The sequence below is a fragment of the Mus musculus genome, chromosome 1 (genome assembly GCF_000001635.26).
Source record: "Mus musculus strain C57BL/6J chromosome 1, GRCm38.p6 C57BL/6J".
In the NCBI taxonomy this organism is placed as follows: Eukaryota; Metazoa; Chordata; class Mammalia; order Rodentia; family Muridae; genus Mus; species Mus musculus.
The window spans coordinates 119,945,329-119,972,292 of NC_000067.6; the positions used below are offsets into that span (position 1 = coordinate 119,945,329).

The 26,964-nt window shown below is 46.3% G+C and overlaps 1 protein-coding gene across 7 annotated transcripts in view; it reads right to left on the reverse strand.

The window, feature by feature from the left end:
- Nucleotides 1-26,964, reverse strand: part of Cfap221 (cilia and flagella associated protein 221) — an 83,619-nt gene that overhangs the window by 21,989 nt on the left and 34,666 nt on the right. For 6 of the 7 annotated variants that reach the window (XR_001784074.2, XM_017319885.2, XM_017319882.2 and 3 more), the window contains 9 exons: nucleotides 16,544-16,647; nucleotides 10,321-10,480; nucleotides 8,820-8,937; nucleotides 8,574-8,685; nucleotides 8,273-8,381; nucleotides 5,722-5,809; nucleotides 4,343-4,432; nucleotides 2,724-2,822; nucleotides 455-560 (listed from right to left, as the gene is read on the reverse strand). Coding sequence is in view for 6 of the 7 variants with exons in the window: in XM_017319885.2 (XP_017175374.1) it covers nucleotides 455-560; nucleotides 2,724-2,822; nucleotides 4,343-4,432; nucleotides 5,722-5,809; nucleotides 8,273-8,381; nucleotides 8,574-8,685; nucleotides 8,820-8,937; nucleotides 10,321-10,480; nucleotides 16,544-16,647 (986 nt within the window). In the remaining variant the exon portion in view is untranslated. Of the gene's footprint in view, nucleotides 1-454; nucleotides 561-2,723; nucleotides 2,823-4,342; nucleotides 4,433-5,721; nucleotides 5,810-8,272; nucleotides 8,382-8,573; nucleotides 8,686-8,819; nucleotides 8,938-10,320; nucleotides 10,481-12,536; nucleotides 12,770-16,543; nucleotides 16,648-26,964 lie in introns of those variants that run through there. The other variant, XM_006529404.3, reaches the window with a different exon arrangement.

Genomic DNA, 26,964 nt, shown 5'->3' on the forward strand with positions numbered 1-26,964 from the left:
ACCACCTTGGGTATCAGTCTTCAGGTGCTTTCTACCTCTTGCTTGTGATAGATAGGACCTTCCCCCATTAGCTTGGAACTTCACCAGATAGGCTAGGCTAGCTGGCCAGGGAGCAAGCTTCTTGGGACCTTGCTGTCTCTGCCTCCCACCTTGCTGTCACAGGGACAACTGTACCCAGCCTCTTATTGGTTTCCAGGGTTGAACTCAGGTCCTCACAGTTTCCAGGCAACTGCTCTGCTGAAGGAGCCATTGTCCCATCCCTGAATCTGTGTCATGTTAATCGGCAAAGTTGGTATCAGTTTGTTATCATGGCACCAGGAAACAGATGTGTAGGGTTTGATGCCAAGAGAGCTGAGCTCATCAAGGAGAGACCTCGGGCTCTAAGGGGCCATGGTTACCAGCATCCCTCGGGCTCTAAGGGGCCATGGTAACAGCATCCCCCGGGTGTATTCACCTTGTATCAGTTTTCCGTTGACTTGGATAATCTTCCTCAAGATGCTTTCTTTGTCCATTCCACGGATAGCCCCCAGCATACTGAGCAACCTTCGCTCCAGCATGATCTGGAATTGGAAAGAACAGTTTCAAGTCAGGGATTGCTTCCTGGTTCTCGTGGCTGTCACGAGGCGAGCTCTGGAACTGAGTCAACGCATGGACCTTCTTTTGAGATCAGCTGTGAGTGCTCCCGGAATTGTGTCACAGCAGAAAGCTGAGTAGCGCAAAGAAAAGTCTTGATCATCGCTCTCCCTTGCTTGAGTAGGGCCTTGTCCCCTAGGGGAACCATACCCACAAAGGAGAGACCTGAAGGTCCAGTAAGATGACAGAGGGGCTGAGCACATCCTTTGGTGTTAGAGATCAGAAAGACTGTTCTTTTTTGAGACAGGTAGACTCCCGTTGGGAAGGACAGGGGTGAACCGTAGAGGGAGACAGGGGGTGTTTCTGTCATAGGAGAGGAGTAGAGACACAGATTCATGGTGGGGGTGATGTTCTCGGATTGATACAGCACAAGGTGGAAGGATGGCAGCAGCCAGACATGAAGGCTTCCTTCTCCCCCCCCCCATGTTTCTGTTTTGTGTGGTGTGGTATATCTATATGCATGTGTTCATGTGTGTGCAGGCACACGTGCACTCGTGAGGACAATAGGTTGATACTGGGTAACATCCTTAATTGCATGTCCACCTTATTTTTTGAGCTCTTAGCTTTTGCTAGGATGGCTGGCCAGGGAGTCCCAGCGTCATCCCGTTTCAGCCTCCCTAATATATCGGATCACAGGACACGCCACCGCACCTGACTTTTTACACAAGGGTAAGGATCTGGCTTCACATTTACATGATAAATGCTAGCTGGAGGATAGGTATGAAGGGGAGCCATGGTAGGAGGTGACTTGAGGGGAAAGCCGTGAGCCCAATGTGACCTTTGAGAGTCCCCATTTGCCATCAAAACAATTTCCCCAAGTCCTATAGCTTTAGAGTCATTGTATGAGCGCCAACAGCAATTCCTCTCCTAGGCGTGAATACCCTTGGCGGGTAGAGAACCACGTGTCTACTAGCTTGTGTATGAATGCTTATAGCAGCATTGCTTGGAAGACCCAAGTGGAAAAAAATTGCTGAGATGCCCATCAGTTCAAGAACAGATGAAAAAAAAAAAAAAAAACAAAAAACAAAACCTGATTTATCCAAACAGTAGAATATTACACAGTAATAAAAAAGAGTGATGTGCTCATTATGACGTCAGGGAACTTGGAGATATAAGAGAAAGGAGTCAGTTACAAAAAGCCACATACTGTGAGATCCCATTTCATGGAATGACCAGAAGAGACATCTATAGGGATAGAATGTAGATTTAGTGGCTGTCAGGAGCCTGGGAAGGAAGGGGATGGGTGGGGATTGCTAAGTTCCTTTCTGCATATCAAAAATGTTTTGAAACTAGGTAGCAGGCAGAGGTGTAGCTCAGTCTGTCCAGTCTGTCTGCAGATGCATGCCTGCATTTCATAAAGCCCTGAGTTCCACCCATAACACACATAAACCTGGTGTGGTGCTGCACACTGGTAACCCTAACATTCAGGACACAGGCAGGAGGATTACTGAGTTCAAAGGCTCCCCTAGGTTATAGACCCTGACCAAATAAATAAAAGAAGTAAATGTCACCTAGCAATGGCGGCCATATATATATATGTGTGTGTGTGTGTGTGTGTGTGTGTGTGTGTGTGTGTGTGACTATACTGAAATCTTACTGTCTTGGCTAGCTTTTAACTCCCATGTTGCTGAGAAGATAGTCTTGGGAGGGGAGGGGTGTGGATTCCCCAGATCAGTCTGATCTATAGACATATCTGTGGAAGGCTATCTTGATGGTTAATGGGTGGAAGGAGACCCGTCCCACAGCTGATCCTGAGCCCAAGCAAGCAGACTTTTCCAGCACCGTTTCTCCATGGTCTCTGCTTCAGTTCCTGCCCTGGTTCCCTTCATGATGCACAGGGATGTGGCAGTGTCAGGCATCAGGCAGATAAACCCTTTCATTCCCCAGGTTGCTTTTGGTCAGTGTTCTCTCACAGAGCGACAGGAAGGGAAAGGGGCTAGAACACTTACTCAGTAAGACACTTTTCAGAAGTAATTTTTATGCAGTGTGAATGGCATCTCTAATGGTCTGTCCCTCCCCCCCCCCCCCCCCCCGCGCTGATAACTGCACAAGTGGGAAATGGAGGACAGCAATCGAGAGGTGAGAGCTACCTTGCGAGCTGCTTGCTGAAACCGTCTTTGTGCCCGGTGTCTGGTCAGCCACACATTATTCACAAGAGGATCAAAATTAGGATGAAATTCCTGTCTTTTCTGTAAATGTAAAAACAGGTGCACCTTACATTTAAATACAAGCTCTTCTTCGGCATGAACAGGTAAAAAAACGCTTTTGAGTCGGATCTCTGGCTGGGTGTGGTAGTGAGTGTCTGGAATACCAGCAACTCAGGGGGCTAAGGCAGGGGCATCATGAGTCTGAGGCAAGTCTGGTCTACTTAGTCAGACTCTTACCAGAACAAGCAAAAACAGGAACAGCAAGTGGCTCAAAGAATGAAACTGTTTGCCACCCTGCCTGATGACCTGAGTTCAGTCTCTGCCATATTGGTGCTGGGAATTCAATCTTGGTCTTCAAACTGAGAGCAGCGGATGCTCTTACCGCTCCGCCAGTTCTCCAGCCTGCACTTGTTTCTTGAGACAGTCTCGAGCTCAGTGTGGTGCTCGCTGATTTGAATAGACCGTATCTCCAGGGCTATAGGTATATGCCACCATCTGACATTTTTATGTGGGTATTGAACTCAGGTCTTCAAGCTTGCATGGCAAGCACTTTACCAACCAAGACATCTCCCCAGACAGTAATGATAAGTTTCGGCATTTTATTTGCAATTTTGTAGTGTCCTAGTTAGCTTTAGCTTGTCACAGCCTAGTGTTATCTGAGAAGACAGTCTCAGCTGAAGAATTTCCTAGATCAGGCTGGCCTGTGGGCAGGTATATGTGGGTAGGGGGACTTGTCTTGATTCTTAATTAATATGAGGGTTCAGTCCACTGTGGGCAGTGCCATACCTAAGTAGGTAGCCTGGGAGTGTTGAGGAAAGCGAGCTGAGTATAAGCCTGCCTGTGAGGCAGCTAGTAAGCATCCTCCCCCCACCCCACCCCCAACCCCCGGGTTCTGATGCACGTCTTTGGCTGTGAAGTGAGTTTGTGACCAGAGGTAATGCATGTGGGAAATAGCACGCAGGCTGATTTTGAGCTCCTGCTTTGAATCCCTTCGGTGATAGCGTGTGATCAATTGAGAGTTGTGAGCAAAGAAAACCTTCACTCCCCTAAATTGCTTTAAAAAAAAAAATAAAAATAAAAATAAAAAATAAAAAACAAGGGCTGTAGAGATGGCCCAGTGGTTAAGAGCACTGGCTGCTCTTCCAGAGGACCCGAGTTCAATTCCCAGCACCCACATGGCAGATCACAACGGTCTCTACCTCCAGATCCAAGGAATCGGATACCCTCACGTAGACATACATGTAGGCAAAACACCATTGCATATGAAATAAAAACAAGCTCAGGAGAGCACATCTGATGTATGGAGCTGGCGTTAGGGGGTTGGGGTGGGGCCACCTGACATTCACTCGGCCATGGAGCCGCCTCTCCAGGTTCCTTGTGCTACTTGGTCACAAAGGAAACCAAGACACACAGGAAAGTGACACTCTGAGAACACAAGCAAACTGAAACCAACCATTCCCTGCTGATGAAGGACCTTCTGTTGTATTTGTTGGTGTCTTTGGAAATGAACAGCCAAAGAATTGCCACTTAATTCGCGGTTCCAAATGAGAAGAAGCACCTACCCCCTTCAGGTCGCGGACGATGCGCTTTTGGCTCTGTTCGGTCTGCAGTCGCTGGAGCTCCTCCCCTTCCACAGGGTCGCCTCTGTTTTGCTAGATTTTTACATTAGTGACACGCTAAAGTCAAAAACAAATGCACGAAACTTTCTCTTTAAAGCCTGTAGAAGCCTGCTCGACAATGGGTCACCCTGCCACAGAGTGCTGACAGGCTAAAGTGTCCACTATTCTTATTGTTCAGACATGGGGAAATTCTAGAGAGACAAGGGGTCTCATGTAGCCCAGGCTAGCCTGAAACTCACTATGTGTCTGAGGATACCCCTGAACTTCTGACCCTCCTGCTTCTACCTCACAGAGTATACTAGGAGAGGTAGGAATCAGTCTCACTCCATGCCCTCCAAAACTCCATAAGGCTTTCTTTTTCTTTTTTTATTCTTTTCTTGTTTAATAACTTGATTGCTGGTCCTCCAGTGTGAACTTCGTATGACGTCATATGGTAATGCCTAAAAGGTTGGCCGCGGGGGCTGAAGAGGTGGCTTAGCAGTTGAGCGGTTGCTGTGCTTGCAGAGACGTGAGTTCAGTTCCTACCACTGTGTTGATTGGTTCACAACTGCTTAGAGCTCCAGTTCCAGGGGTTCGCCTGCCCCCCTTTTGCCTCTGCAGGCATCCCATTCATGGGCGCATGCTCACACATATGGACATACAGTTATAAATAAGATAAATCTCTAAAAAATAAAAGCTTGGCCCTGTCCTCACTCTTCCTCTTCATTGAGACCCTGTAGTTCACACTACTAAGCTTTGCTAGCTTTTTTGGGGGGGGAGGGGGTATGGGGATGTCCTCTATAATTCAGATGCCAGTGCCTCAGCCCTAGCTCCTCAGCACTTGACTATACGTGGCATGTGGCTCGGGGTGACTCCTAACAGCAGTTTTGGACCTCTCATTTTGATGCTGTGTAGACCACAAGTACATCTCACACCCAGAGCCATGGGCTGAGTCTGGTCCTTTCCTTGGACTGAAAGTCTCTCTCTCTGTGTCTCTCTCTTTGTGTCTCTCTCTGTCTCTCTCTCTCTCCCTTTGTCTCTGTCTGTCTGTCTCTCTCTCTGTGTCTCTCTCTTTGTGTCTCTCTCTGTCTCTGTCTCTCCCTCTGTCTCTGTCTCTCTCCCTCTGTCTCTGTCTCCATCTGTCTCTCTCTGTGTCTCTGTCTCCTTCGCTCTCCCTCTATCCCTCTTTCCCGCCCCCCATCCTAGGCAAGTACTATGCCATTCTGCAGTACTCTCAGCCTTCCTTGCATTGTATTTCTCCTGTTTTGGAGTCTTGTATACAACAGGAGTTGAAAAGACTTAGTGAAACAAATGAGCTCATCATGGCAGCCTGATGTTCTGACCTTGTACTTCGCGCGTGCTTTTTTCCACTCCTCAGTGAGCTCTCTTTTAAACCTGTAAGTTGTGTGTTCTTTTCCAAGGTGCACCTGCCTGTGGAGAACAAAAGCCAACTTCCAGAAACCATTCACAAACATCATCTTTGCCATGAGTGTCTTAGTCATATTCCATAACCAAGAAGGGATGGGAAGAAACTGGAGGGAGTCGCCTCTGGGATGAATAATATGTCCCATGAAATGAAGCTTATCATTTAGTGATTGATGCTAAATTATTTATGAATTAATAAAACAAGGGCCTGAGAGATAGTTCATCCGGTGAACTGTTTGCTTTGCAAGCACAAGTTTAATTCTCAGAGCAGGAGCCTGGTACAAAATGTCAGGAGTGGCAGTATGCTCTCTCTATCTTAGCACCATGCAGGTGCACACAAGGGATCCCAGGAGAGCCAGCCTAGCCTGCTGGGTGAGCTCCAGGCCAGTGAGAGGCCCTGTCTCAAAAAAAAAGAAAAGGCTGGATAAATAGCTCAGTGTTTAAGAGATGTTCTTTCTTTTCTTTTCTCTTCTTTTCTTTTCTTTTTTTCGTTTTTTGAGACTGGTTTCTCTGTGTAGCCCTGGCTGTTCTGAAACTCACTCTGTAGACCAGGCTGGCCTCGAACTCAGAAATCCACCTGCCTCTGCCTCCCAAATGCTGGGATTAAAGGCATGTGCCACCATGCCCGGCTCTTTTTTTTTTTTTAAGATTTATTTATTATTATATCTAAGTACACTGTAGCTATCTTCAGACACACCAGAAGAGGGCATCAGATTTCATCGCAGATGGCTGTGAACCACCATGTGGTTGCTGCGATTTGAACTCAGGAAGAGCAGTCAGTGCTCTTAAACACTGAGCCATCTCTCCAGTCCCAGAGATGTATGTATGTATGTATGTATGTATGTATGTATGTATGTAATATATGAGTACCCTATAGCTATCTTCAAACATACCAGAAGAGGGCATCAGATTCCATTACAGATGGTTGTGAACCACCATGTGGTTGCTGGGGATTGAACTCAGGACCTCTGGAAGAGCAGTCAGTGCTCTTAACCACTGAGCCATCTCTCCAGTCACTGGCTGTTCTTTCAGAGGACCCAGGTTCAACTAGTAGCCTGACATGGCAGCTCACAAAGGACTGTAGCTCAGTGTTAGGGGATCTGATGCACTCTCTGGCCTCCACTGGTACCACACACACACACACACACACACACACACACACTGGTAAACATGCAGGCAAAACAAGAATACACAATCTTTAAAACAAGCAATATAAGGTGGATGCCTTTTGAGGAACAACACCCAAAATTGACTCCTGGATGCCACAAGTACACACATATGCACACAAACACATGCATGTGCATATACACACATGTATACACAAACATGCACACCTGCATGTACACATATGTACATGCATGCACACACATGCATACACACATGCACATACACACCTATACATATGCACATGTGCACATACACATACATGTACATACATACACACACACACACACACACATTCACAACACCAGTGTTCAGGGAAATGTAGATATAAAGTATACAAGGCAACAGGTGCTGATGAGGAGGTAGAAAACCTGCAATCCTCCAGTGTTGCAGGTGAAATGTAAAAACAGTCTGGTGGTTGAAATGTGGTAGATTCACACGGTGGAATATTACTCAGCCATAAAGGGTATAAACAAGTCATAAATGCTTGTTTGGTGTGGATGAATCTTGAAAATGTTTTAAGTGACAGAGCCTGTGACAAAAACCTTGAGTTATTGGCTAATAGATGAATTTAGTATCTCCTTTAAACTCCATCTAGAAGAGATTAAAGATTAAATATGGACAGGTGAGATGGTTTAGCAGGAGGAGGGGCTTGCTGCCAAGTCTGACATCCCAAGTTCAGCCTCTGGAACCTACATTGTGAAAGGAGAGAAACAAGTCCTGCAGTATGTATGTGTCACACCCACAATGAATGAATGAATGAATGAATGAATGAATGGATGGATGGATGGATGGATGATGTTTTAAGTGCAGCATGTGCACTTCCACTGACTCTTACTGAAGCTAAACACAAAGCAAGGCTCCTGAGCATCTCTGGTTTAATATAAAAGGAAAAAGTCCATTTAACTCCAGAAACACAAGAGTGCTCCTATCTGAATATCTGTTGCCAAGTCTGCCCCCAGCTGCTGAGCTCCCCACAGCATGGGCTCACATGAAGGTGAGGGGTCATGGGGTGTGATGTTGGGCATGGGGACTAGGGTAGTTGGAAGGAGGCAGGCTACACACTCACAGTTCACAGCTGCTCTGCCCTGTCTGCGTACGTGTAGGAAACAAGATGTCTTAGTTATTAATTTATGTCCAATAGCCACCCATTCTGAGACAGGAACACTGGCTGAGAAGAGGGAGTAATCAAATTCACTGAGAGAGTTTATCAGTAATTGTGTGTCATTGTGTCTCCTGCGTCAAAGGCTATCCCATAAAAGCAGCCACCCTGTCACTTGATACAAATTATCCCTCCATATTTACCACTTAAGATGGTTCTCGATCTCTGTCAGGATGTCCTGTCTGACTTTCTGTTCGAAGATCGCTTCCTTCATCTGTCTGGTTTTGGAGATTTCGTCACCTTGGTCCAGGACTGGAGGCAGGAACGAGCGGAGATCATGGCCGTAATCAGATCAGTCATTTGCCCAGACGAACACAAGTTTCTAACCATGTCACCTAACAGACATCTAACTGAGTTTTGTTCATTAATAATAAATGTGACTGGACACATTTCTTTCTTATTTTGCCCCAGGGACTGGTTTAGGGCAGGCCTAATGACTATTACCTTGTTTTAATTCCTTAATCTTCAACTTTCCAGGTTCCTGGTTTAGGACGGTTGCCACGGCAAATGGATTTGACAGGTCAGCTGGAAACCGCAGGTCCTGATAATCAATTTCCTGGGAACCCAATTGGGAGGGAAATGAGTTCTTTTCTTCCCCTTCCCATCACACAGCGCGCGCGCGCGCGCGCGTGTGTGTGTGTGTGTGTGTGTGTGTGTGTGTGTGTTGTGTGTGTGCACCCAAACCCTTACCTTCAACTTCTGCGGTTTTGCCTTTGCCGGAGCCGGGTAAAATTGCACATACGTTGTTTTTTCTAGAGGAACATTTACTTTCTTAGAACGAGTATTTAATCTTTTAAACTCTTCTAATCTAGAGTTTAAAACAGATGTGAAATTAGTGTATGATCCAATGGTTCAAGGTTTGTTATAAAGATTTATTTTTATTTTTTATTGTGCCACCATGTTGTCTGTATACCTGGTGAGTCAGAGTTACAGACAGTTGTGAGCTGCCATGTGGTGCTGGGAACTGAACCCAGGTCCTCTGCCAGACCAGCCACTGCTCTTAGCCACTGAGCCATCGCTATACCCACATAGCTCAAGGACTTTGTTATTGTATTCTTTCTGATAAAACTATTACTTGTGGACCAATAGTATAACTAAATGAAAAGTAAATTTGCATATCCATGAAAACAAATTTCATGTCAGTATATTAACAAGCAACATATATATATATATATATATATACACACACACATACACATATATGTATGTGTGTACACATATATACACCAGTGGTTGCTTTTTCTTCCATCCTTTAAAATGATATACATATTTATTGTGTAAGTGTGTGCATGCGTGCCTGTGTGTATCTGTGTGTGTTTGTGTCTGTGTGCCTAGGTATACCATGTCATACATGTGGAGGTCAGAGGACAATAGCTAGCTCTCTCCACTGTGTGGATCCCAGGTATGAAATGGGAGGTCTGCCTCAAGCGCCTTTGTCTGCCCTCATTTGCATTTCTCATGAATATGTAAATGGAACACAACAGGCTAGGGAATGCTCTCCTGGTTTACTGTAATTTATTTCTAGCCTGTAGCTCTTCAACAACCTAAGCTGATTAATTTAGAAACCAACTGTTACTTTATTATCCTAGTAAAAGAAGGACTATCCCCTTAGGGGAACAGATAGAGCACCTTCCTCATGCTCTAAAGCCTTTTGTGTAGACTCTCCTCTTAATATAAATGTTGTTTTCATAGTGTTGGGGTGAACCTGGAGCCACATACATGCCAGGCAAGAGGCCAATGACTGACCTGCACTCCCAGCTTTAAAAACAAGAAATAGAGAAAATGGAAAGAAAATCTCAAATATTTATTTTTAAAAGGCAACTTCTTGCTATGTAGTTCAGGCTAGCTTTGAACTCATGATCTTTCTGCCTCTACCTCTAACAATGATGGGATTATAAGTGTGTACCAAAATGTCCAGAACTGGATTGTATTGGATTTGTGATGAAGTGTTAAGAAAAAAATTGGGGTTGAGGCTGTGGCTGTGGCTGATAGAGTGCTTGTCTAGAGTGTGCAGGACCCTGGAGTCCATCTCCAGCACCCTATAAACTGGGTGTGCTGGTGTATGTCTGTGACTCCAGAGAGCCAGAAGTGGAGACTGGCAGAGTGTCAAGTCATCTTGGTTCCATAGTGAGTCTGAGGCCAGCCTGGGCTACATAAAGAGACAGAAAGACAATGAAGAAGCCAAACATACGGTAAGGCCATGTTGGGGTAGCAGGTTCCAGTGAAGACACATTCGTATGGCTGAGAGTTGAACTGGGAGATCCACAATTGAATTTTTATCTGTGCCATCCCATACTGGATGGGTGTGAACTTGACAGTTACTTTTGCCTTCCCATTAGCTGGAATTATTCCTGTAAGGAGAGAGGTAGTAGGTAGGTAGTAGATAGTAGGTAGTAGATAGATAGATAGATAGATAGATAGATAGATAGATGAATGTCATTATATTAGTGACTTTTCTCATTGCTGTGACATAATGCATGACAGAAGCAACTTCATGGAGAAAGGGTTTACTGTGGCTTTCAGATCAAGGGCGCAGTTCATCATGGTGGGGAAGGCACAGCAGCAGGAACCTGAGGCAGCTGCTCACATCACATCTGCAGTCAGGCAGTAGAGAGAGGTGGATGCTGGGGCTCAACTCACTGTCTCCTTGTTATTTTGTCTAGGACCCCAGGCCATGGAGTGGGGCTTCCCATATGCAGGGTGGATCTTCTGACCTCGAACCTATGCCCTGCCCAGAAGTTCTTTTTCCCCTCTGGCATTGCCAGGTGAGACGAACCACTGAAGAGGTATGCTCTGCTCAGCAAGTGCAGGGGAAGATGCAGCACCAACCCCATTGTTCCAGTACACCATGGGGTTGCCTCTGCTCTCCATACAATCTCTTCCTTAACTGCACACGACTCAGCTCCTGAGTATTGACACAGACCTTGCTTATCAGTGACTATGGGAATCCTTTCCCTCATCCTCATGTAAGCAGCCCTCATGAAACACATTGGGACACAAACATGAAAGTAGATGGGTAACTAGTTGGGAAGTGTGGGGAATTGCAGGCCGGTCTCCAGTTGAGCTGAGGTCTGAACCTCGATGGTCATAATTCACCTACATGACACGGTAGGCATTCCCTCATGCTCCTGAAACTCCGGCCCCTGCCTAAGGTACCACCTCCCACAGCCCACACAAGAGAAGCATGGTCAATAGTCATGTAAGCAATGGCCCAAGTTTCTGACCTTCAGGCTAAACTCCTCCCCAGTTACCTAGCAACAGTGAAGACCATAAAAAGGAGTACTCAGCCTGCACCTCACTCTCTTATTCCTTTGTCCTCTCACCTCTCTCTTCTCTCACTTCTCTCTCCTCTTCCCTTTCTCTTTGTCTTCTTCTTTCCTCTCTTCTCTCTCTTTCTTCCTCCTTTCTACCTTCTCTCTTTCCCCTGCATTTCTATAATAAAGCTCTAAAACCATAGAGTCTCTGCTCTGCTCCTTCAAGTTCCGCTGAGCACTCTGGTCAGTGTTGGGAACTTCTTCCCTCTTCCCTCTCTCCCACAACCCTGGTGGCTTTAGCAAAGTAGCTCTGGGGGGGGGGGTCCCCAGGCAGGGCTGCCCCTTGAAGAGTGGGATAGAGGAATGCCCACCCAGGGATGGGTGGATAGGGTAGGTAGCAGCCCTCCCACGCCTGACTGACCAGAGAATAGGGAAACTCTGGCGGGGTGTGGGCATATTTTTCCTTCCATTCTTCCCCAAGGCCCCCCGGGCCCCCACCCCCTTTTTTATTTTGTTCCCAACAGGGAAGAGCAAGGAGATCAATAAGGATGGGTGGGGGACAAGGGCGAGTAGTAGGGGTGAATGTGATAGAAACCCGTTATAAACGTGTACGTTTGTACACAAGCATGAGGGTCTGAGATGGGATCCCCGAAACCCATGTATGTAAAAGCCGGACGAGGTGAACATATCTGTAACCCAGCACAGGGAGGGGAGGAGACAGGTGGATTTCTGGAGCTCCCTGGGCAGCCTAGCAGAAACAGTGAGAGACCCAACTTCAAAAGGTAAGGCAGAGGAACCATTAAATTAGGTATCCCAATGAGCTCAGATACACGCACATGCACACAAGTGGGCATTTGTTAATTTCCTGGGTACAGAGATCCAAACCATTAAATAATGGCCACCATTGTATGTCAAGCCCAGGGCCAGGTGGAAAGAGTCACTAGAGACATTCAGTCTGCAGGCTAAGAGCAGGACATTTGTGTAGACATCTCAACCCGAGAGATTTTAATACACTGACTGTCACTTGGTCGGAGCATCCACCCTGTAGGACCTGCAGACCATTTAGGGTTCGAGGCCAAGACCCTACTGCTTCACTGCAGCTCATTAACTTAAAAACATAAGGACAAGCTCTGGGGCACGGACTAATGTTTACCTTGACCTGGGTGATTTTTAAAGTGCTCTCAGCCCAGACATGATACAGAAAGCCGGTGGTGGAGATGTAGCCCAGGCAACTGCAGTAAACTGCCGCTTTTTTCTTTTTTTCTGTTCCTGCAGCTCCATCACCAGTATCCCGTGGTGGCAGGCTGTGCAATGTTGACAGTTGGAGAACGTATGCCAAGTCTTGACAGCTACTGCTTGGCTGAAACTCATAGTGGCACAGAGGAGTGATGTCCCGTGTTTTATAAGTGAGAATGGTATTCTCAATATTTAACCTCATTAGAAAAAGTCTCCCTCAGGGCTGGGGGTGGGGGTGGGGGTGGTGTACGTGTGGCTCAGTCTGCAGGTGCTTGCCTAGCATCCACAAAGATCCTCAGCCCTGCAGAAGCCAGCCGTAGTGGTGCCAACACTCAGGAGGTAGGGGCAGCAGGATCAGAAGTTCAAGGTTACCCTTAGCTACATAGTGCCATGGTGCAAAATACAAGCTGTCTGTGGAGCAGGCAGGGTGAGGGTTCACAGTAGAGGTGCACGTTGTCAAGCCTAAAGCTCCGAGATTGAGCTCTAGACCCACATGGTAGAAGGAGAGAACTAACTAGAAAGTTGTCCTTGGCCCACAATGCATACATGTGCAGGCACAAGTACATGAAATATATACATGAGAATGTAATAAAAAAGCTATAGCTCAAACTACTACTCTTGGATCAATTACAGATCACTACCCTCAGCACAACCAGGAGTAATGAATGCAAAGTCACAGAGCAGGAAGCTGGATGGCGTGGGTTGTGCCTATTATTCCAGGACTCAGGAAAGCAAGGCAGGGGTCCAGGCTGGTCTGCACTTCACAAGACGAACAATAGCAAATAAACAAACAAAATAATAGCAGCAGCAGCAGCAACAACAACAACAACAACAAAAAGCTGAGAAAGTTCTGGCTGCCAGGATGGCCTAGAGAGAGGTTAAGAGAACTTGCTGCTCTTGCTGATGACTGGAGTTTGGTTCCCAGTCCCAATTGCCTAAAACTCAGCTCCAGGAGGATCCGATGCCCACTTCCACCCTCCATGACACACACACACACACACACACACACACACACACACACACACACACACACAAATATATGCAAAAATAAAGTCCATAGTTTATCAACGTAATCATTTCAAAGAACACACAACTCTGAGCAATGTGAAGTCAAAACAAGAAAATATTGATGTGTCATTTCCTAGGTGACACTAATATAAAGCAAAGGTCAACATATTTAAATACGCAAATAAAGTAATTAGCATGCATATGGACCTATTTAAATATGTAAATGAACTAATATAAGCATGCACATGCACCTATGTAAATATGTAAATGAACTAATTGAAAATATAGTCATGGGCAGGGACCAAAAGAACAGAAAATAAAACTACATTATTTTTTAGGGCAGTAAGGACCGGGATGGGAAAACTTGTAAAAATTGTTCCATATTATATGTCTATATACTGTTATAACCTTAAATTTTTTTAATCAACTTATAATTGTAAAGATGATTTTTCCATACATGCACAGTTGTATAAGAAAGCAGGTTAGCCTGTCACCCCAAACCTTATCTTTGTCACAGTAAAATTTTCTCAGAGGACTCTGTGTACTTATGCACACCTATACCTGAGCACACCTATGCCTATGAATACTTGTGCCTGTGCACACCTGTGCCTATGCATACTAGTGCCTATGTATACACATGCCTGTACATACCCGTGCCTGTGCACACTAGTGCCTTGCACATCTATGCCTGTACACATCAGTGTCTATGTACACCTATGCCTGTGCACACCGGTGTCTGTGCATACTAGTGCCTGTGCACACCTATGCCTGTGCACACCAGTGCCTGTACACACCTGTGCCTATGCACACCAGTGCCTGTGCACACCCATTCTATGCATACCTGTGCACACTCAAATCTGTGCACGCCCATGTCTAGGCACACCCGTGTCTGCACACATGTGCAGGTATGTGTGTGAAGGTTGACACTGGGTATCTTTCTCAGTGTCTTCTCACCTTACTTTTTGAGACAGAGTATCTCACTGAACACGGAGCTCACAGACTGGCTCGGTTGTGTGGCCAGCAAGGACCAGGGCTCCTCCTGTCCTCGTTCTGCGATTATAGGAAAAGTCCCTCCACGAGGCTTTTACAGGGGGCGTGGTTCTAGAGAGCCAAGTCACCATGAGCAGCAAGCACTTTGCTGACAGGCTCCCTCAGTCCCTCCCAGTCTTTAGAAGCACACATTATTGACCTCTGATACTCTAATGTGCACTTACTTCCTCTAACTGTAACCTGCTGACCTTCCCACCGTGGGTCCCCAGCTTTTGATAACCACTAGCCTAGATTCTATTTCCATGAAATAATTTTTTTTAAAAAATCATTTTTTAAAAAAATTTAAAACATAAGCCTACTCTCTAGGTAGTCCCTAATCTCCCGGAGCTCCCTATTTAGACCAGGCTGGCCTCAAACTCACGGATTCCCCAGCAGCTGCCTCCTGAGTGCTGGGATTAAAGGTGTGCACTAGCATACCTGGCCAGAACAAAACTCTTGGGGTGGGAGCAGTGCCAGGTCTCTGCTTCTGGGTAGCTGAAGATCATCCTGGCTCCATCTCTCCAGCACTGGGATTAACGGTGTGCACTGTGTCGGGCTGAGGGTAGAGCATTGCCCTGGCTTGCATGCCAGGCAAGCAAGCACTCTGTCCCCTGAGCTAAATCCTGAGCCCTGTGAGATGAAACTTCACAGATCGCACACCTCAGTGAGGTCACCTACTTCAGCACAAGCTTTACACCGTTCCTTCCATCAGCGCAGCGGTACAGGCTGTTCCCTGTGAATTGTCACAGAGCCATCCAACGTCTCATGCTTGGACTCTTGTAAGGACAATTTTAAGCTTCTAAGATTTAGGGCCTCACTGAGTGTGAGGTTTAGAGTGAACTAACCTCTGTAAGATTCAGTGAACAGCTGTACAGTTTAAAAAGTGTGTGCAGAACAAGCTGTTGATAAATTTTAGCAGTGAGGTTATGGAGGAGGGCACCAAGAAGACAGGACCTCCCTCTGCCTCCCAGTCACAGGCCACTGCTCTTGCCCAAGGCCTCCGTCAGACACAATTCTGTTTGGTCACTCAGGAACTCTGCAACTCAGCTTGAACACTTTGACTGGAGGCTCAGTTTTCTCATCTGTAAAATGGGACAAGGCTTAAAGGATACACTGATCTGCGCAGTGTCTGTGACAACTGAACTTCCAGCCTTTAGGCCACACAGGCAAACGGTAACTCACAGGGGTTCAGTTACCACTAAGCTGCTTGGAAGAAGACATGTGTCTTGAAACCATTGTATACTTGATTCATTTTGTTGCCCCTCCCCCATTTTCTTATGTGTGGAGCATTTGTGTGTGTGTGTGTGTGTGTGCATGTTTGCATGTGTGTGTGTGAGTTCTCCAGATATGCACTAGTTAATACTTCTTGTCAATCGGACTGGAAATGGAGTTACCGTATTAACATGCTCTCAGTGGGTACTCTGTAAGAGTGCTAAGGGAAACGTGTAACCAAGGCGAGAAGACCCGTCCTGAACGGGCAGCACGGTTCCATCCATGAGCTGGACTGAGTGAAAAGGAGACAGTGAGCTGAGCACCAGCATCCATTTCTCTGCTTCCTGACTGTGGATGCTGGGTGAGCATCTGCCTCACGCTCCTGTCATCATGGCTTCCTCACCATGATGGGCTGCACCCTCAAACTGTGAGCCAGAACAATGTTTTCTCCCCCTCTCTCTCCATTCTCTCTCTCTCTCTCTCTCTCTCTCTCTCTCTCTCTCTCTCTCTCTCTCTCTCTCTCTCTCTCTCTCCTTCCCTCCTTCTCTCCCTCCTTCTCTCCATTCCTTCCTCATGCTGTTTTTTTGCTACAGCAATAAGGACTCATGTCTCAAGCCCTGCCTCTGACCTGAGATTGCTGTGGTGATTGGTTGTCTGAAGTCACACCGTCCTCACCTGACTTTGGCTCAATCGTAAAGGCCTGATGTGACCGAAGCAACGTGATATGGAATTCGAAATCCACAGGGCAGCTGCACTGCAAGGGGATCACATAGCTTTTGCTGCAAAACAAGCACAAGAAGGGAATGGAGCACACCATTTTCCTTAACTTTCTTAGAATGAGCCTAGAAAGGAGTAGAGACTCAGGAAGCACAGCTAGCAGCAATAAGTGTCATCCGACCCCAACTGACCCCTCCTGTCTCTCACCAACAAAAAGATTTGTTTTAAAATAGGCTCTCACGTAGCCTGGCCTGGCATCCAGTTTGCTATGTGGTCAAGTGTCTGAGTTCAGTTTCCAGTTGCTGTGACAAAATACCCTGACAGAAGCAACTTAAGGGGGAAAGGGTTTGGTTCACAATGGCAGGTCGTTGCCATTGCTGTAGAAAAACTGAGGCAGCAAGAACTTGAAGCAGCTACCTTCACTAAGAGCAGAGAGCAACGAAGTAATATGTGCTTGCTTGTGGTGAGCTCTCTTGCTCCCTCTTACACAGTTCAGAATCCCATGCCAAGGGAATGGCGCCACCCAGAGTGGGCCAGTCTTCCCATATTCATTAATGTAATCAAGATAATCTCTCATAGACACACCTCCTCCTCTGCCCTGTCTTTAAGAGGATGTCCCCTCACCCCCACATACACCCCTACTCCCTGCCAGGCCTCCCCACTCCCTGGGGCCTCAAGTCTCTCAAGGGTTAGGCTCCTCTTTTTTCACTGAAGCCAGACCAGGCAGTCCTCTGCTGTGTATGTGTCAGGGGCATCAGACCAGTTCCTGTATACTGCCTGGTTGGTGGCTCGGTGTCAGAAATCTCAGGGGTCCAGATAAGTTGAGACTGCTGGTCTTTCTATGGAGTCACTTTCTTCCTCAACTTCTTACATCCTTTCTCTAATTCAACCACAAGGTTCCCTGACTTCAGTCCAATGGTTGGGTGTAAGTATCTGTGTCTCCCAGAGGTCAGCTGTGCTAGGCTTCTGTCTATAAGCACACCATAGCATCAGTAATAGTGTCAGGCCTTGGAGCCTCCCATTGAGATAAATGTGGCTTTTAAAAGTATGTCCAAAGCATTTATATTGGGCGTTGAAATTCATTATCTTTTAATAATCTGTGAAATATCTGAAATAGTTCAAATATAATGTTTTAAAACAATTAAGATATCTTTATTCATTACTAGGATCTATAAAATATTTCCAAAGAAATAAAACATCAGCACTTGGCAGTGCTTGTCCATCTCTGTTTTCTTCTTTGTAGGGGTGACCAGTACTAGATATCCTCTGCCATATATATACATATACATATATATACATATATATATATATATATGTATGTATATGTATGTATACACACACACACACACACACACAGCATGCTTGGGAAGACATGGCTGGCTGGTCACATCACATCTACAGTCAGGGAGGCAGCCAGTGTTGAATGCTGATCTTCAGCTCACACTCTCCTTTTTTTTAATCAATCTGGGACCCTACCCCATAAGATGGTACTACCTACATGCAGGACAGGTCTCCCTAGTTCAGTTACATTGCTCTGAAAATGCCCTCTCAGGCACACCCATGTGTGCTTTCTAGGTGGTTCCAAACTTAAGTCAAATTTGCCACTGCACTCATGACCCCTCAAGAGCTGCGGTTGCCTTCACGAGACTTGTGGAGGATAAGTCAGTCAACATCCCAGCATGGATAGGAGCAGAGCCTGCAAAGCCACTCCTGGAACAGGTGCTACTAGGAGAGACAGACAGGGTCTGTCAGGGTCATGGTCCCTGGTAGGTTGTCCACACTCTAGGAGTCAGTACTGCACCAGTGAGCACACAGGCAACTGGGCTCAGTAGATTATATATTTTAAAAACTAGGACAGGGCATGAAGTTGGGAGGGAAATCTGGATGGGGTGCATAGGAGAAGCTGGAAGGAGGATATGAGCAAAATGTATTGTATCCATGTATGACGTTCTCTTAGAACACTGGGGCTCCTATGAAGCAGCTGCTTTAGGGCTACAGTGCCCTCAGCCACTGGGCCAACAGGCAGCTTGACTCTGCTCTGCATCACAACCTGGTTGTCATTATCCTCTAATTGCCTCTGTCCCCAACTGGATGTGAAGCTCCAGGCCCAGGTCAGTGACATTTTCTGGATTCTTTTCACTGGGGGAAGAGGAAGAGAACCTGAGTCCCCTCTCAGCTTCAAGGCAAGGGCAGGGCTACTCCCTGGGCTCAGTGAGACCATGCCTCCTTGATCCATGGAAATGACCTCCGCAGCCAGGAGCCCACTGAGCCCACTGCAGCCCCAGAACCTGCTTGGGGCCTGCCTGGAGTTCGATGCAGCTTTGGACCCTGCATGTTGCAGCGTCTCCCTGTTCTGCTGAAAGGTGTTGTCTGCTCGCTTCACCTGCACAGGCCTCTGGTGTTATGCTGCCCACTGACAGGTATCAGGAGAGGAAGAGGTGCTGGACAGGATATATTCACTGCCCCCCACCCCTGAGAGAGAGGGGGGAGAGGAGAGAGAGAGAGAGAGTATTGCCTGGTGTCTTTCTCTATTATTCTCCACCTCACCTATTTTGAGACAGGTAGGGTCTCTTGATGAACCTAGATCTTGACAATTCAGCTAGACTGGGTGACCAAAGAGCCATCTGTCTCTGCCTCCTCAGTTCTGGGATTACCGATGCAGGGTGCTCTACCTAGCTTCTTACATGTGTGCTAGGATCCTGAACTCAGGTCCTTCTGCTTGCCCAGTAAGCACCTTGCTAACTCGACATCTCCTCCACCTCTCTCTGCTCCATTTGGTGAAGCGTATCTAGTGACTTTGATGGGATCTCTGCTGCTCGGAAGAGTGCTCTTGACACTTGCCAGACAATGTCCTGTTTGTAAGTGATTTCCACTGCTATTTATTTTCTCCCTCCCTCCCTCCCTGCTTCCCTCCCTCCCTCCCTCCCCTCCTTCCTTCCTGAAACACAGTCTCATGTAGCCAGGTTCCTCTTAATCTTCCTGTGTAACATGGATGACGTTAAATGATTATCCTTATCCTCACCTCCCAAATGCTGGGGTGACAGTGTGAGCCACCCCAGTGGGTGTATGTGGTGCTAGAGGTGGAATCTGGGACTTCCTGCATTCTAAACAGGCACACTACCCACGGAGTCGGACCCCCAGCCCTACGCTGCTGCTGCTTCTTGGTAAATGTTGTTCCTTAGCTGTGACGTTCTATACTGCCAGGGTAGGTGCCTATAAACACTTGAGTGCCCTGGTAGGAGACAAGGTGGCCACAGGGTTTTGACAATGATACTTTTTGATATAAATTCTGGATAGTGGTCACATGGGATCCTTTCCTCAGCCCAGTTTACAGGATTTTCCACAAAAACCTTTACAACCTGTCCTACCTCAGGATCTGCTAGAGGTATACAGCCAAGCAGAACTCCCTGCAAAGCATCCTGGGTCTGCAAACAATGTACCATGCACGTTGGTGGCTGCAACAATGTACCGTGTATACCAGTGGCTGCGTTTTTTAAGGTGTGACGCTCACTCTTGACTGTCAACTTGATGGAATTTAGAATCACCATGAACAGAGACTTCTGGGCATGGCTGTGAGCAATTTTCTAGATTAGGTTGGCTGGGGTGGGAAGACACACCCTAAACGTAAATGTGGACGGCACCATCCTGTGTGCTGAGGTCCTGGACTGAGGAAAACGGAGAAAGCAAGCTGAGCCCCAGCATCCATCTCTTTGCTTCCTGACTGTGGTGCCCTGTGACCAGCGCCTTTAGTCCCCGCCGCCACACCTTCCCACCATGAGGGACTGTGCCCTGGAACTGTGAGCCACAATAAACCATTTCTTATGTTGATTTTATCAGGTTTTTGTTGTTGTAGTTATTGTCTCTTTTTGTCACAGCACCTAGAAGAGTAGTGGCTACATAAGGCTGTCTAAAGCCTTACCACTCCAAGGCTCCCAATCTTATCTAAAACAGAAGGCAGATCAGTGGAGCAGACAATTAGGCACTCCACTCCGTGTCAGCCATTCCACCCAAACTGGTTTGACTGAACTAACACCGGTTGTTACAGCAACCGGGCTGGAGAGATGTGAGAAGGGTGTGGGCATTGCTGTCCACCTGTGGTCTCTGGGGATAAGGCAGGTGACTATGACTCACCGGTTGGTACCTGCAGGGGTCAGCACAGAGCTGTCCCAGTACGGACCCCTGTCTGATGCTCAAGGCTCTTCTGATAAATGCCACATGGCTGAATGTTTCTGAGCCGAAATAATCCCCCACAAACTATCTTGGGGTCCTTCCCATTGGTGACAAATGGGCCATTTCCAATGAACTCTAAGGTCTGATAATTCTCAGAAAAGGTGCTGAGGTGTTTGTTTAGCGATGATTACCAGCAGCCAAGTTCCCGATGCACTGGCCAGCCTGGAAAAATAAACAGTTCCTTAAGGGAACCGAATTCCAAGCACCGGGGTTCAGAAGGCACCAGACGGATGCAAGTCACCAGGTTGCAGTGGAATCTGCACTCTGCTCCAGTTACTCCCGCTCCTTTATCAGTGCAGTCAGGGCTTCAGGGATGGTGGGGCTGGACTGTAGCTCAGTAGCATTACCAGGATGATAAGTTGTTTGTTTGTTAGGATTTTAAACATTTATTTACTTTTTTTAATTTAATTTTTTATTAGATATTTTCTTTATATACATTTCAAATGCTATCCCGAAAGTATGTGCTCCGTATAGATGCTGGGAACTAAACCTTGCTCTTGTGCAAGAGCAGCAAATGCTTATTAATTTCTGAGCAACCCCTCCAGCCTCTTATTTTACTTCTAAATGGCATGCTTTCATGTGTGCACATGCGTGCATGAGTGTGTGTGTGTGTGTGTGTGTGTGTGTGTGTGTGTGTGTGTGTGTGCTGTATGCACTCTTAACCAATGAGCCATCTCTTTACTCCTTATGTGATGGTTAATTTAATTGCCAAGCTGACACAATCTAGGATCATCTGGGTGGTTGGCTTTGAACTCAGAGACATGGCTGCCTTTGCCTCCACAGTGCTGGGATTAAGAGCATGCACTACAAAGCCTCCAGCTGCGTAGGATTATCTTGATTCTGTTAGTTAAGGAAAGGTGTCAGAAGGTTTCCTCCAGAGGCTGAGTGGGATTCTGAGCCACAGAAGAGTAGAAAAGCAAACAACCTTGGAGAAAGCAAGCCGAGCGCTGGCACACGTGGAACTGTGAGCCACCCAGGCCCTTTCTCCCTCAAGTTGCTTCTGTTGGGGTATTTTATCACACAGCGACAGGATAGGGAACTGGGATGCTTATCGTATGTGAGGCCCTGGGTTTAAGCCCAGTACTAGAAGTTGTTTAGTGTTTGCTGAAAGTGGTGACGCACATCTGTGGTCCCAGAACTTGGGAGGCAGATGTAGGAGGATCAGAAGTTCAAAGCCAGCCTGGGAAACTTTTCTGAGACAGCATCTCAAATAAACAAATAAACCTCCTCAGCTGTGGAGACACGTTTAGCCAGGTAAGAGTGTTGTCTATGCAAGCATGAGGGCCCAAGTTCAAATACCTAACACCCACCTAAAAATTTAGATGACGCTGCAGGGTACCTAAAACTTTGTGCTGGGTGACAGGTAAGTGGACAGAGAATTTGGGGGCTTGATGGCTGCCAGCCTAGTTCCAGGACCAGGGAGAGAGCCTGAGGTGGCATAGCAGGAAACCTCATGTTCTCCTCTGGCCTCAGGACACACAGACACAAACACACTCACACATAAATGCAAGCACACACGTGTGCACACATACACACACATGTGCACACATACACACACACACTCACAGACACACACATGTGCACAGAGACATACATGCACATACAAACACACATACACATATGCACACATACACACACATATGCACAGAGACATACACACACATACATACATACACACATACACATATGCACGCACACACACGCACACTTCTAAGCTAAATGCCTACTGATGAATTCTGATCTACAGAGAAGAAAAATACTCCATTCTTGTTATTCCTCAGAAGCAAATAGGACTTTAGCAAACAGGAGTTCTCTGACAAGCATCAGGTAATTAAAACAGAAAAGCAGTGGAAGCCAGCTCTCTGGGAGATACTCTTAGCTTTTATCCCCCTGACTTTACCACTCAATTTATCAATTTTATTAGGACTGCATATAAAACTACATTAGATACTTCAGAAGAGTCAGTTCCTGATTTTTTTAAAAAAATGACAGCATAAACCTTTAAAATACCAAGACTTTGTATTAGGTTCAAATTTCATCATCAGCAGAGAGCACACATTTACCTTATAGAATTTATGAGATTCCACATGAGAGGGAAGGACCTGGGAATGTGGCTCAGTTGGTCAAGTGCCTGTCTAGCATGAAGCCTGGGTTCTATCCTCCAGCACAGCATAAACCAAGTGAGTTGGTAATGCAGGTAGTCCTAGCATCCAGTAGGTTCAAGGTCATCCTCTGCTACAGTGAGTCTGAGGTTAGCCTGGGCTACATGAGACCCCACTGTAATGAAGAAAGGAGAGGGAGGGAGGGAGGAAAGAGGAGGAAAGGAAGGAAGGAAGGAAGGAAGGAAGGAAGGAAGGGAGGGAGTGAGGGAGGAAGGAAGGAAAAGGGGGAGGCTGGAAAGAGAGAGAGAGAGAGCAGACAGAGAATAAATTCAAATTTCTATCTTCCTATCTCTGATTTGTTTTAGAGTGAACTTATTGGATGACTTAAAATCAAATAAACTGTTTAAAGCTCTCAGTGTCTGGAGAGCGTCGTGAACAGGCCACTTTACCATAATAGGATTTGGCTCCTTTGCTAGAGAGTGAAGGGAAAGGGACAGTAAGCATGACAAATGTGTGCTGTTCCACAGGGCCTGGACTCAGCAGCTACAACAACATAATTGTTAGTTATTACGTTTTATAAAACTTTAGGGAAGGCCTGGGGAGATGAGGCTGGCAAAGCATTTGCCTTGCAAATGTGAGAATCTGAGTTAGAGACTCATAACCCACATTAAAAAGCTGAGCATGATGAAAATGCACACTTACAAAAGCACACCCACAAATGCACGCCCATGAATGCATATTCATGGATGTACACTCACAAACCAAACAAATGCACACACACACACACACACACACACACACACACACATGGAGTGGGGGGAGACAGATATTGGGGTCCACCCACATGACCTTATGTCCACCTAGTTATAAATCTCACCTCTATCATGGCAACTGGACCTTGGAAATCTGGGATTTATGTTCTTTTAAGTGAAAACCCACAAGTGAGCCTTCACTAGAACCAGATCATGTTGGCATCATGATCTTGGGCACCAGAACTGTGAGAAATTCTGTTATAGCCAAAGATACTGATTTCACACTCACATGCTTTCATTAGGGAGCTATTAAGGCATCAATGCTAATAGTTAGTATTAGAGGCCTTTGTTTTCTATAATTAAATCATTGTTTTTTTTTAATTTTATATACTTTATTGCAGAAAAACTAGCAAATAAAAACATCACACAGTAAAATTAAGCAAATCCAAATTATACAACTTAATGAACTTCTACACAGTTAAAATCGGCACCATGACCAAAAGAGTCCATGACTTGAGGACTTGAGTTCTGGTTCCTAGGCTGTACCTGGAACCCCAGCTCTGGAAGAGTGGAGACAGTTGGATCCCAGGCCCTGTCTGGGGTCACAGCAAGCTTCGGGCTCAGAGAAACACGGTGTAAAGGAATAAGGTAGGAGCAGGGGAGTAGGAGCTCTCAGTGCTAACCTTTAGTCTACATGAGCATGTGTGCACACACATGCGAGCACACACACACACACACACGCCACATCTCAAACAAAGAAGGCAGAAGTTACATGGTATCTGCCATCTGTGGAGATCACATACAGCTTCTTCACATTTCACGAACGCCTTCAGCAATAGGGTTGCAGCTCAATGGTGGAGCACCTGCTTAGCATGTGTTCTGGATTCAAATCCCAGTATCAAATCTAAAACCTTTTTAAAAAAGAATGTGATAATGTTTACTATTTTAACATTTTAAATGTGCCGTTCTGGGCATTAAGTGCTCCTCAGTGCTGTGCCTCCTTCAGCCACGCTCAGGACTCTGTCTGTGTTTAAACCCTGTTCCCACTATAGGCAAGTTCACCATTTCCCCTCCCCAGATACTGGCAGACACATCTATACCCATCTCCAAGAATGTGATGTCCATTCGTCCTCTGTATGATGAGAGTCTTACAGAATAAAATGCCTTTACAAACTACATGTTGAAGGGGGCTGGGAGATAGCTTAGTTCGTAAAAGCCCTTGCTTTGCAACCACAGGGACCTGCGTTCTGATTGCACACCCACGTAGAGTTGGGTGTGGTGGCTTGCGTTTTTAATCCTGCTGCTGAGGAGGCAGAAACAGATCCTGAAGGCTTGTTTCCCGACCTGCCTGTGGGACCACGGAACCCCAGGTCCCAGTGACAGACAGAATCTGTCTTAAAAAACAAAGTAGCTAGTTACTGAGGAATGACTGTCTTCTGGCCTCCATACATGTGTGTAAATGTTTCTCAGAGCCTCCCCCCAAACACACACACACACACACACACACACACACACACACACACACACACAAATACAACTGAATACACACAGGTAAAAGTAAATGCTAAGTTCACTTAACAGGAAATTCTTAGTAGAAACAACGCATTTGATAGCAAACAGCACTTCCCAGTTCCTACAGGAGTAGGTAAGGTAGGATAGTGGAGATGGATACAGCTCCCTGGGAGGAAGCAGGCTCTGTCTGTCTGGAGCCTAAAGAAGAGGGTCAGTTGGTGGCAGGATCCAGGAAGGGGGATGGGGTAAAGACCGGGGAGGGGGGAGGGTTACTGGAAGGGGGATGAAAGGCTTCCTTCAGGGAGCTGACTTTTTCATATGGAGAAATATAGATCATTATTAGGAGAAGATATGAAGATGCCCTAAATGCTTTGCACAGTGGCTTCCTTTACACTAGGTGGTGGAAGTGACCACATGCTGATTGTATTAAAACCACAGTTCTTCCCAGCCCAAGAGCCTGTGATCACATTTGACTGACATAACCCACAGGGCACCCTGCTGACTGTCTGTCTGTCCTTGAGGTCCATCCACCAGCAGCTGTCAAAAGGAAAGGCTCATTCTTTGTTGGAATAAGAAGTGCATTTCTTTTGTTTATGTAAAATATATTTTCTCTTTGGAGATTATAATATAATTATATCATTTTCTCTCTAAACCCTCCATATATCCCTCCTCAACACTTTCAACTTCGTGGCCTTGCTGCTGTGTGTGTGTTCCTAACTACATAAATGTAACCTGTTCGGTCTGTATAATGTTACTTGTATGTATGTTTTTAGGGATAGCCACTTGGTACTGGGTTATCAACTGGTGTTCTCTTCCCTTGGGGAAAGGAAATTGACTGCTTTTAAATAAAACAAAGGAAACTCAAATACCTCTGGCTTTGAAACTGTTGTGTCTAAGAATTGGGCTAAGAAGCTGGGGCCATGTATAACAGAAGACAGCTGTTCAGGAAACTACAGCCACGGCTTGGCATGTCGCTCATTTGACAGGTTGCTTGCCTAGCATGCAGGAATCCCTAGGTTTGAATATTAGCACCAAACCAACTGGGCACGGTGGCACATATCTTCAATCTCAGTGCTATATAGGGAGTTTGAAGCTAGCCTGGGCTACAATGTGGCAAAGAAAGAAAAGATAGAAGGAAGAAAGGACGGAATTTTAGTCATAATTTTGGGAGTTGGCAGCTACTCCTTCATCCTATTTGACAAGCACCCAATCAACATACTCTAAAATGCACACTGAACACATGCACCTGTGTGCTTCTATGCCTGCATGTGCATTCATGTGCACCTGTGTGCATGCTTCACATGTCATATGTGCGGTGCTACAGATCTGGGATGCAGCAGCCACACACACACACACTGGTTACTAGAGTAATGTTAGTGTTGGAAATAGCAGTTGTATGGCGCAGGCAAGGGAAGAGCCAGAGATCCCACTCTGACGGTCAAGGAGCTGATGCTCAGGCACTGGAGACCATCACGCTTTCCTTAGCTCCAGGAAGGAATGTGCTTTGGGGAGGCACTGACATTCTTTATATTATAGTCTTAAATATTAGGCCTAGCAGTTTATCCATGAATATTTTGTGTCAGTATGTGTGTGCATGCACACATGTGCATGTACGTGTATGTGTGTATGTGTTTGTGTGTGTGTGTATGTGTGTGTGTGCGCAATCCCTAGGGACCCCTCTATCTCCACTTTCGCAGTATGGGAATCACAAGCACGGGTACTACCACACCCAGCTTTTTGACATGTGTTCTAGGGATCTGAACTCAGCTCCTCCTGTTAGACA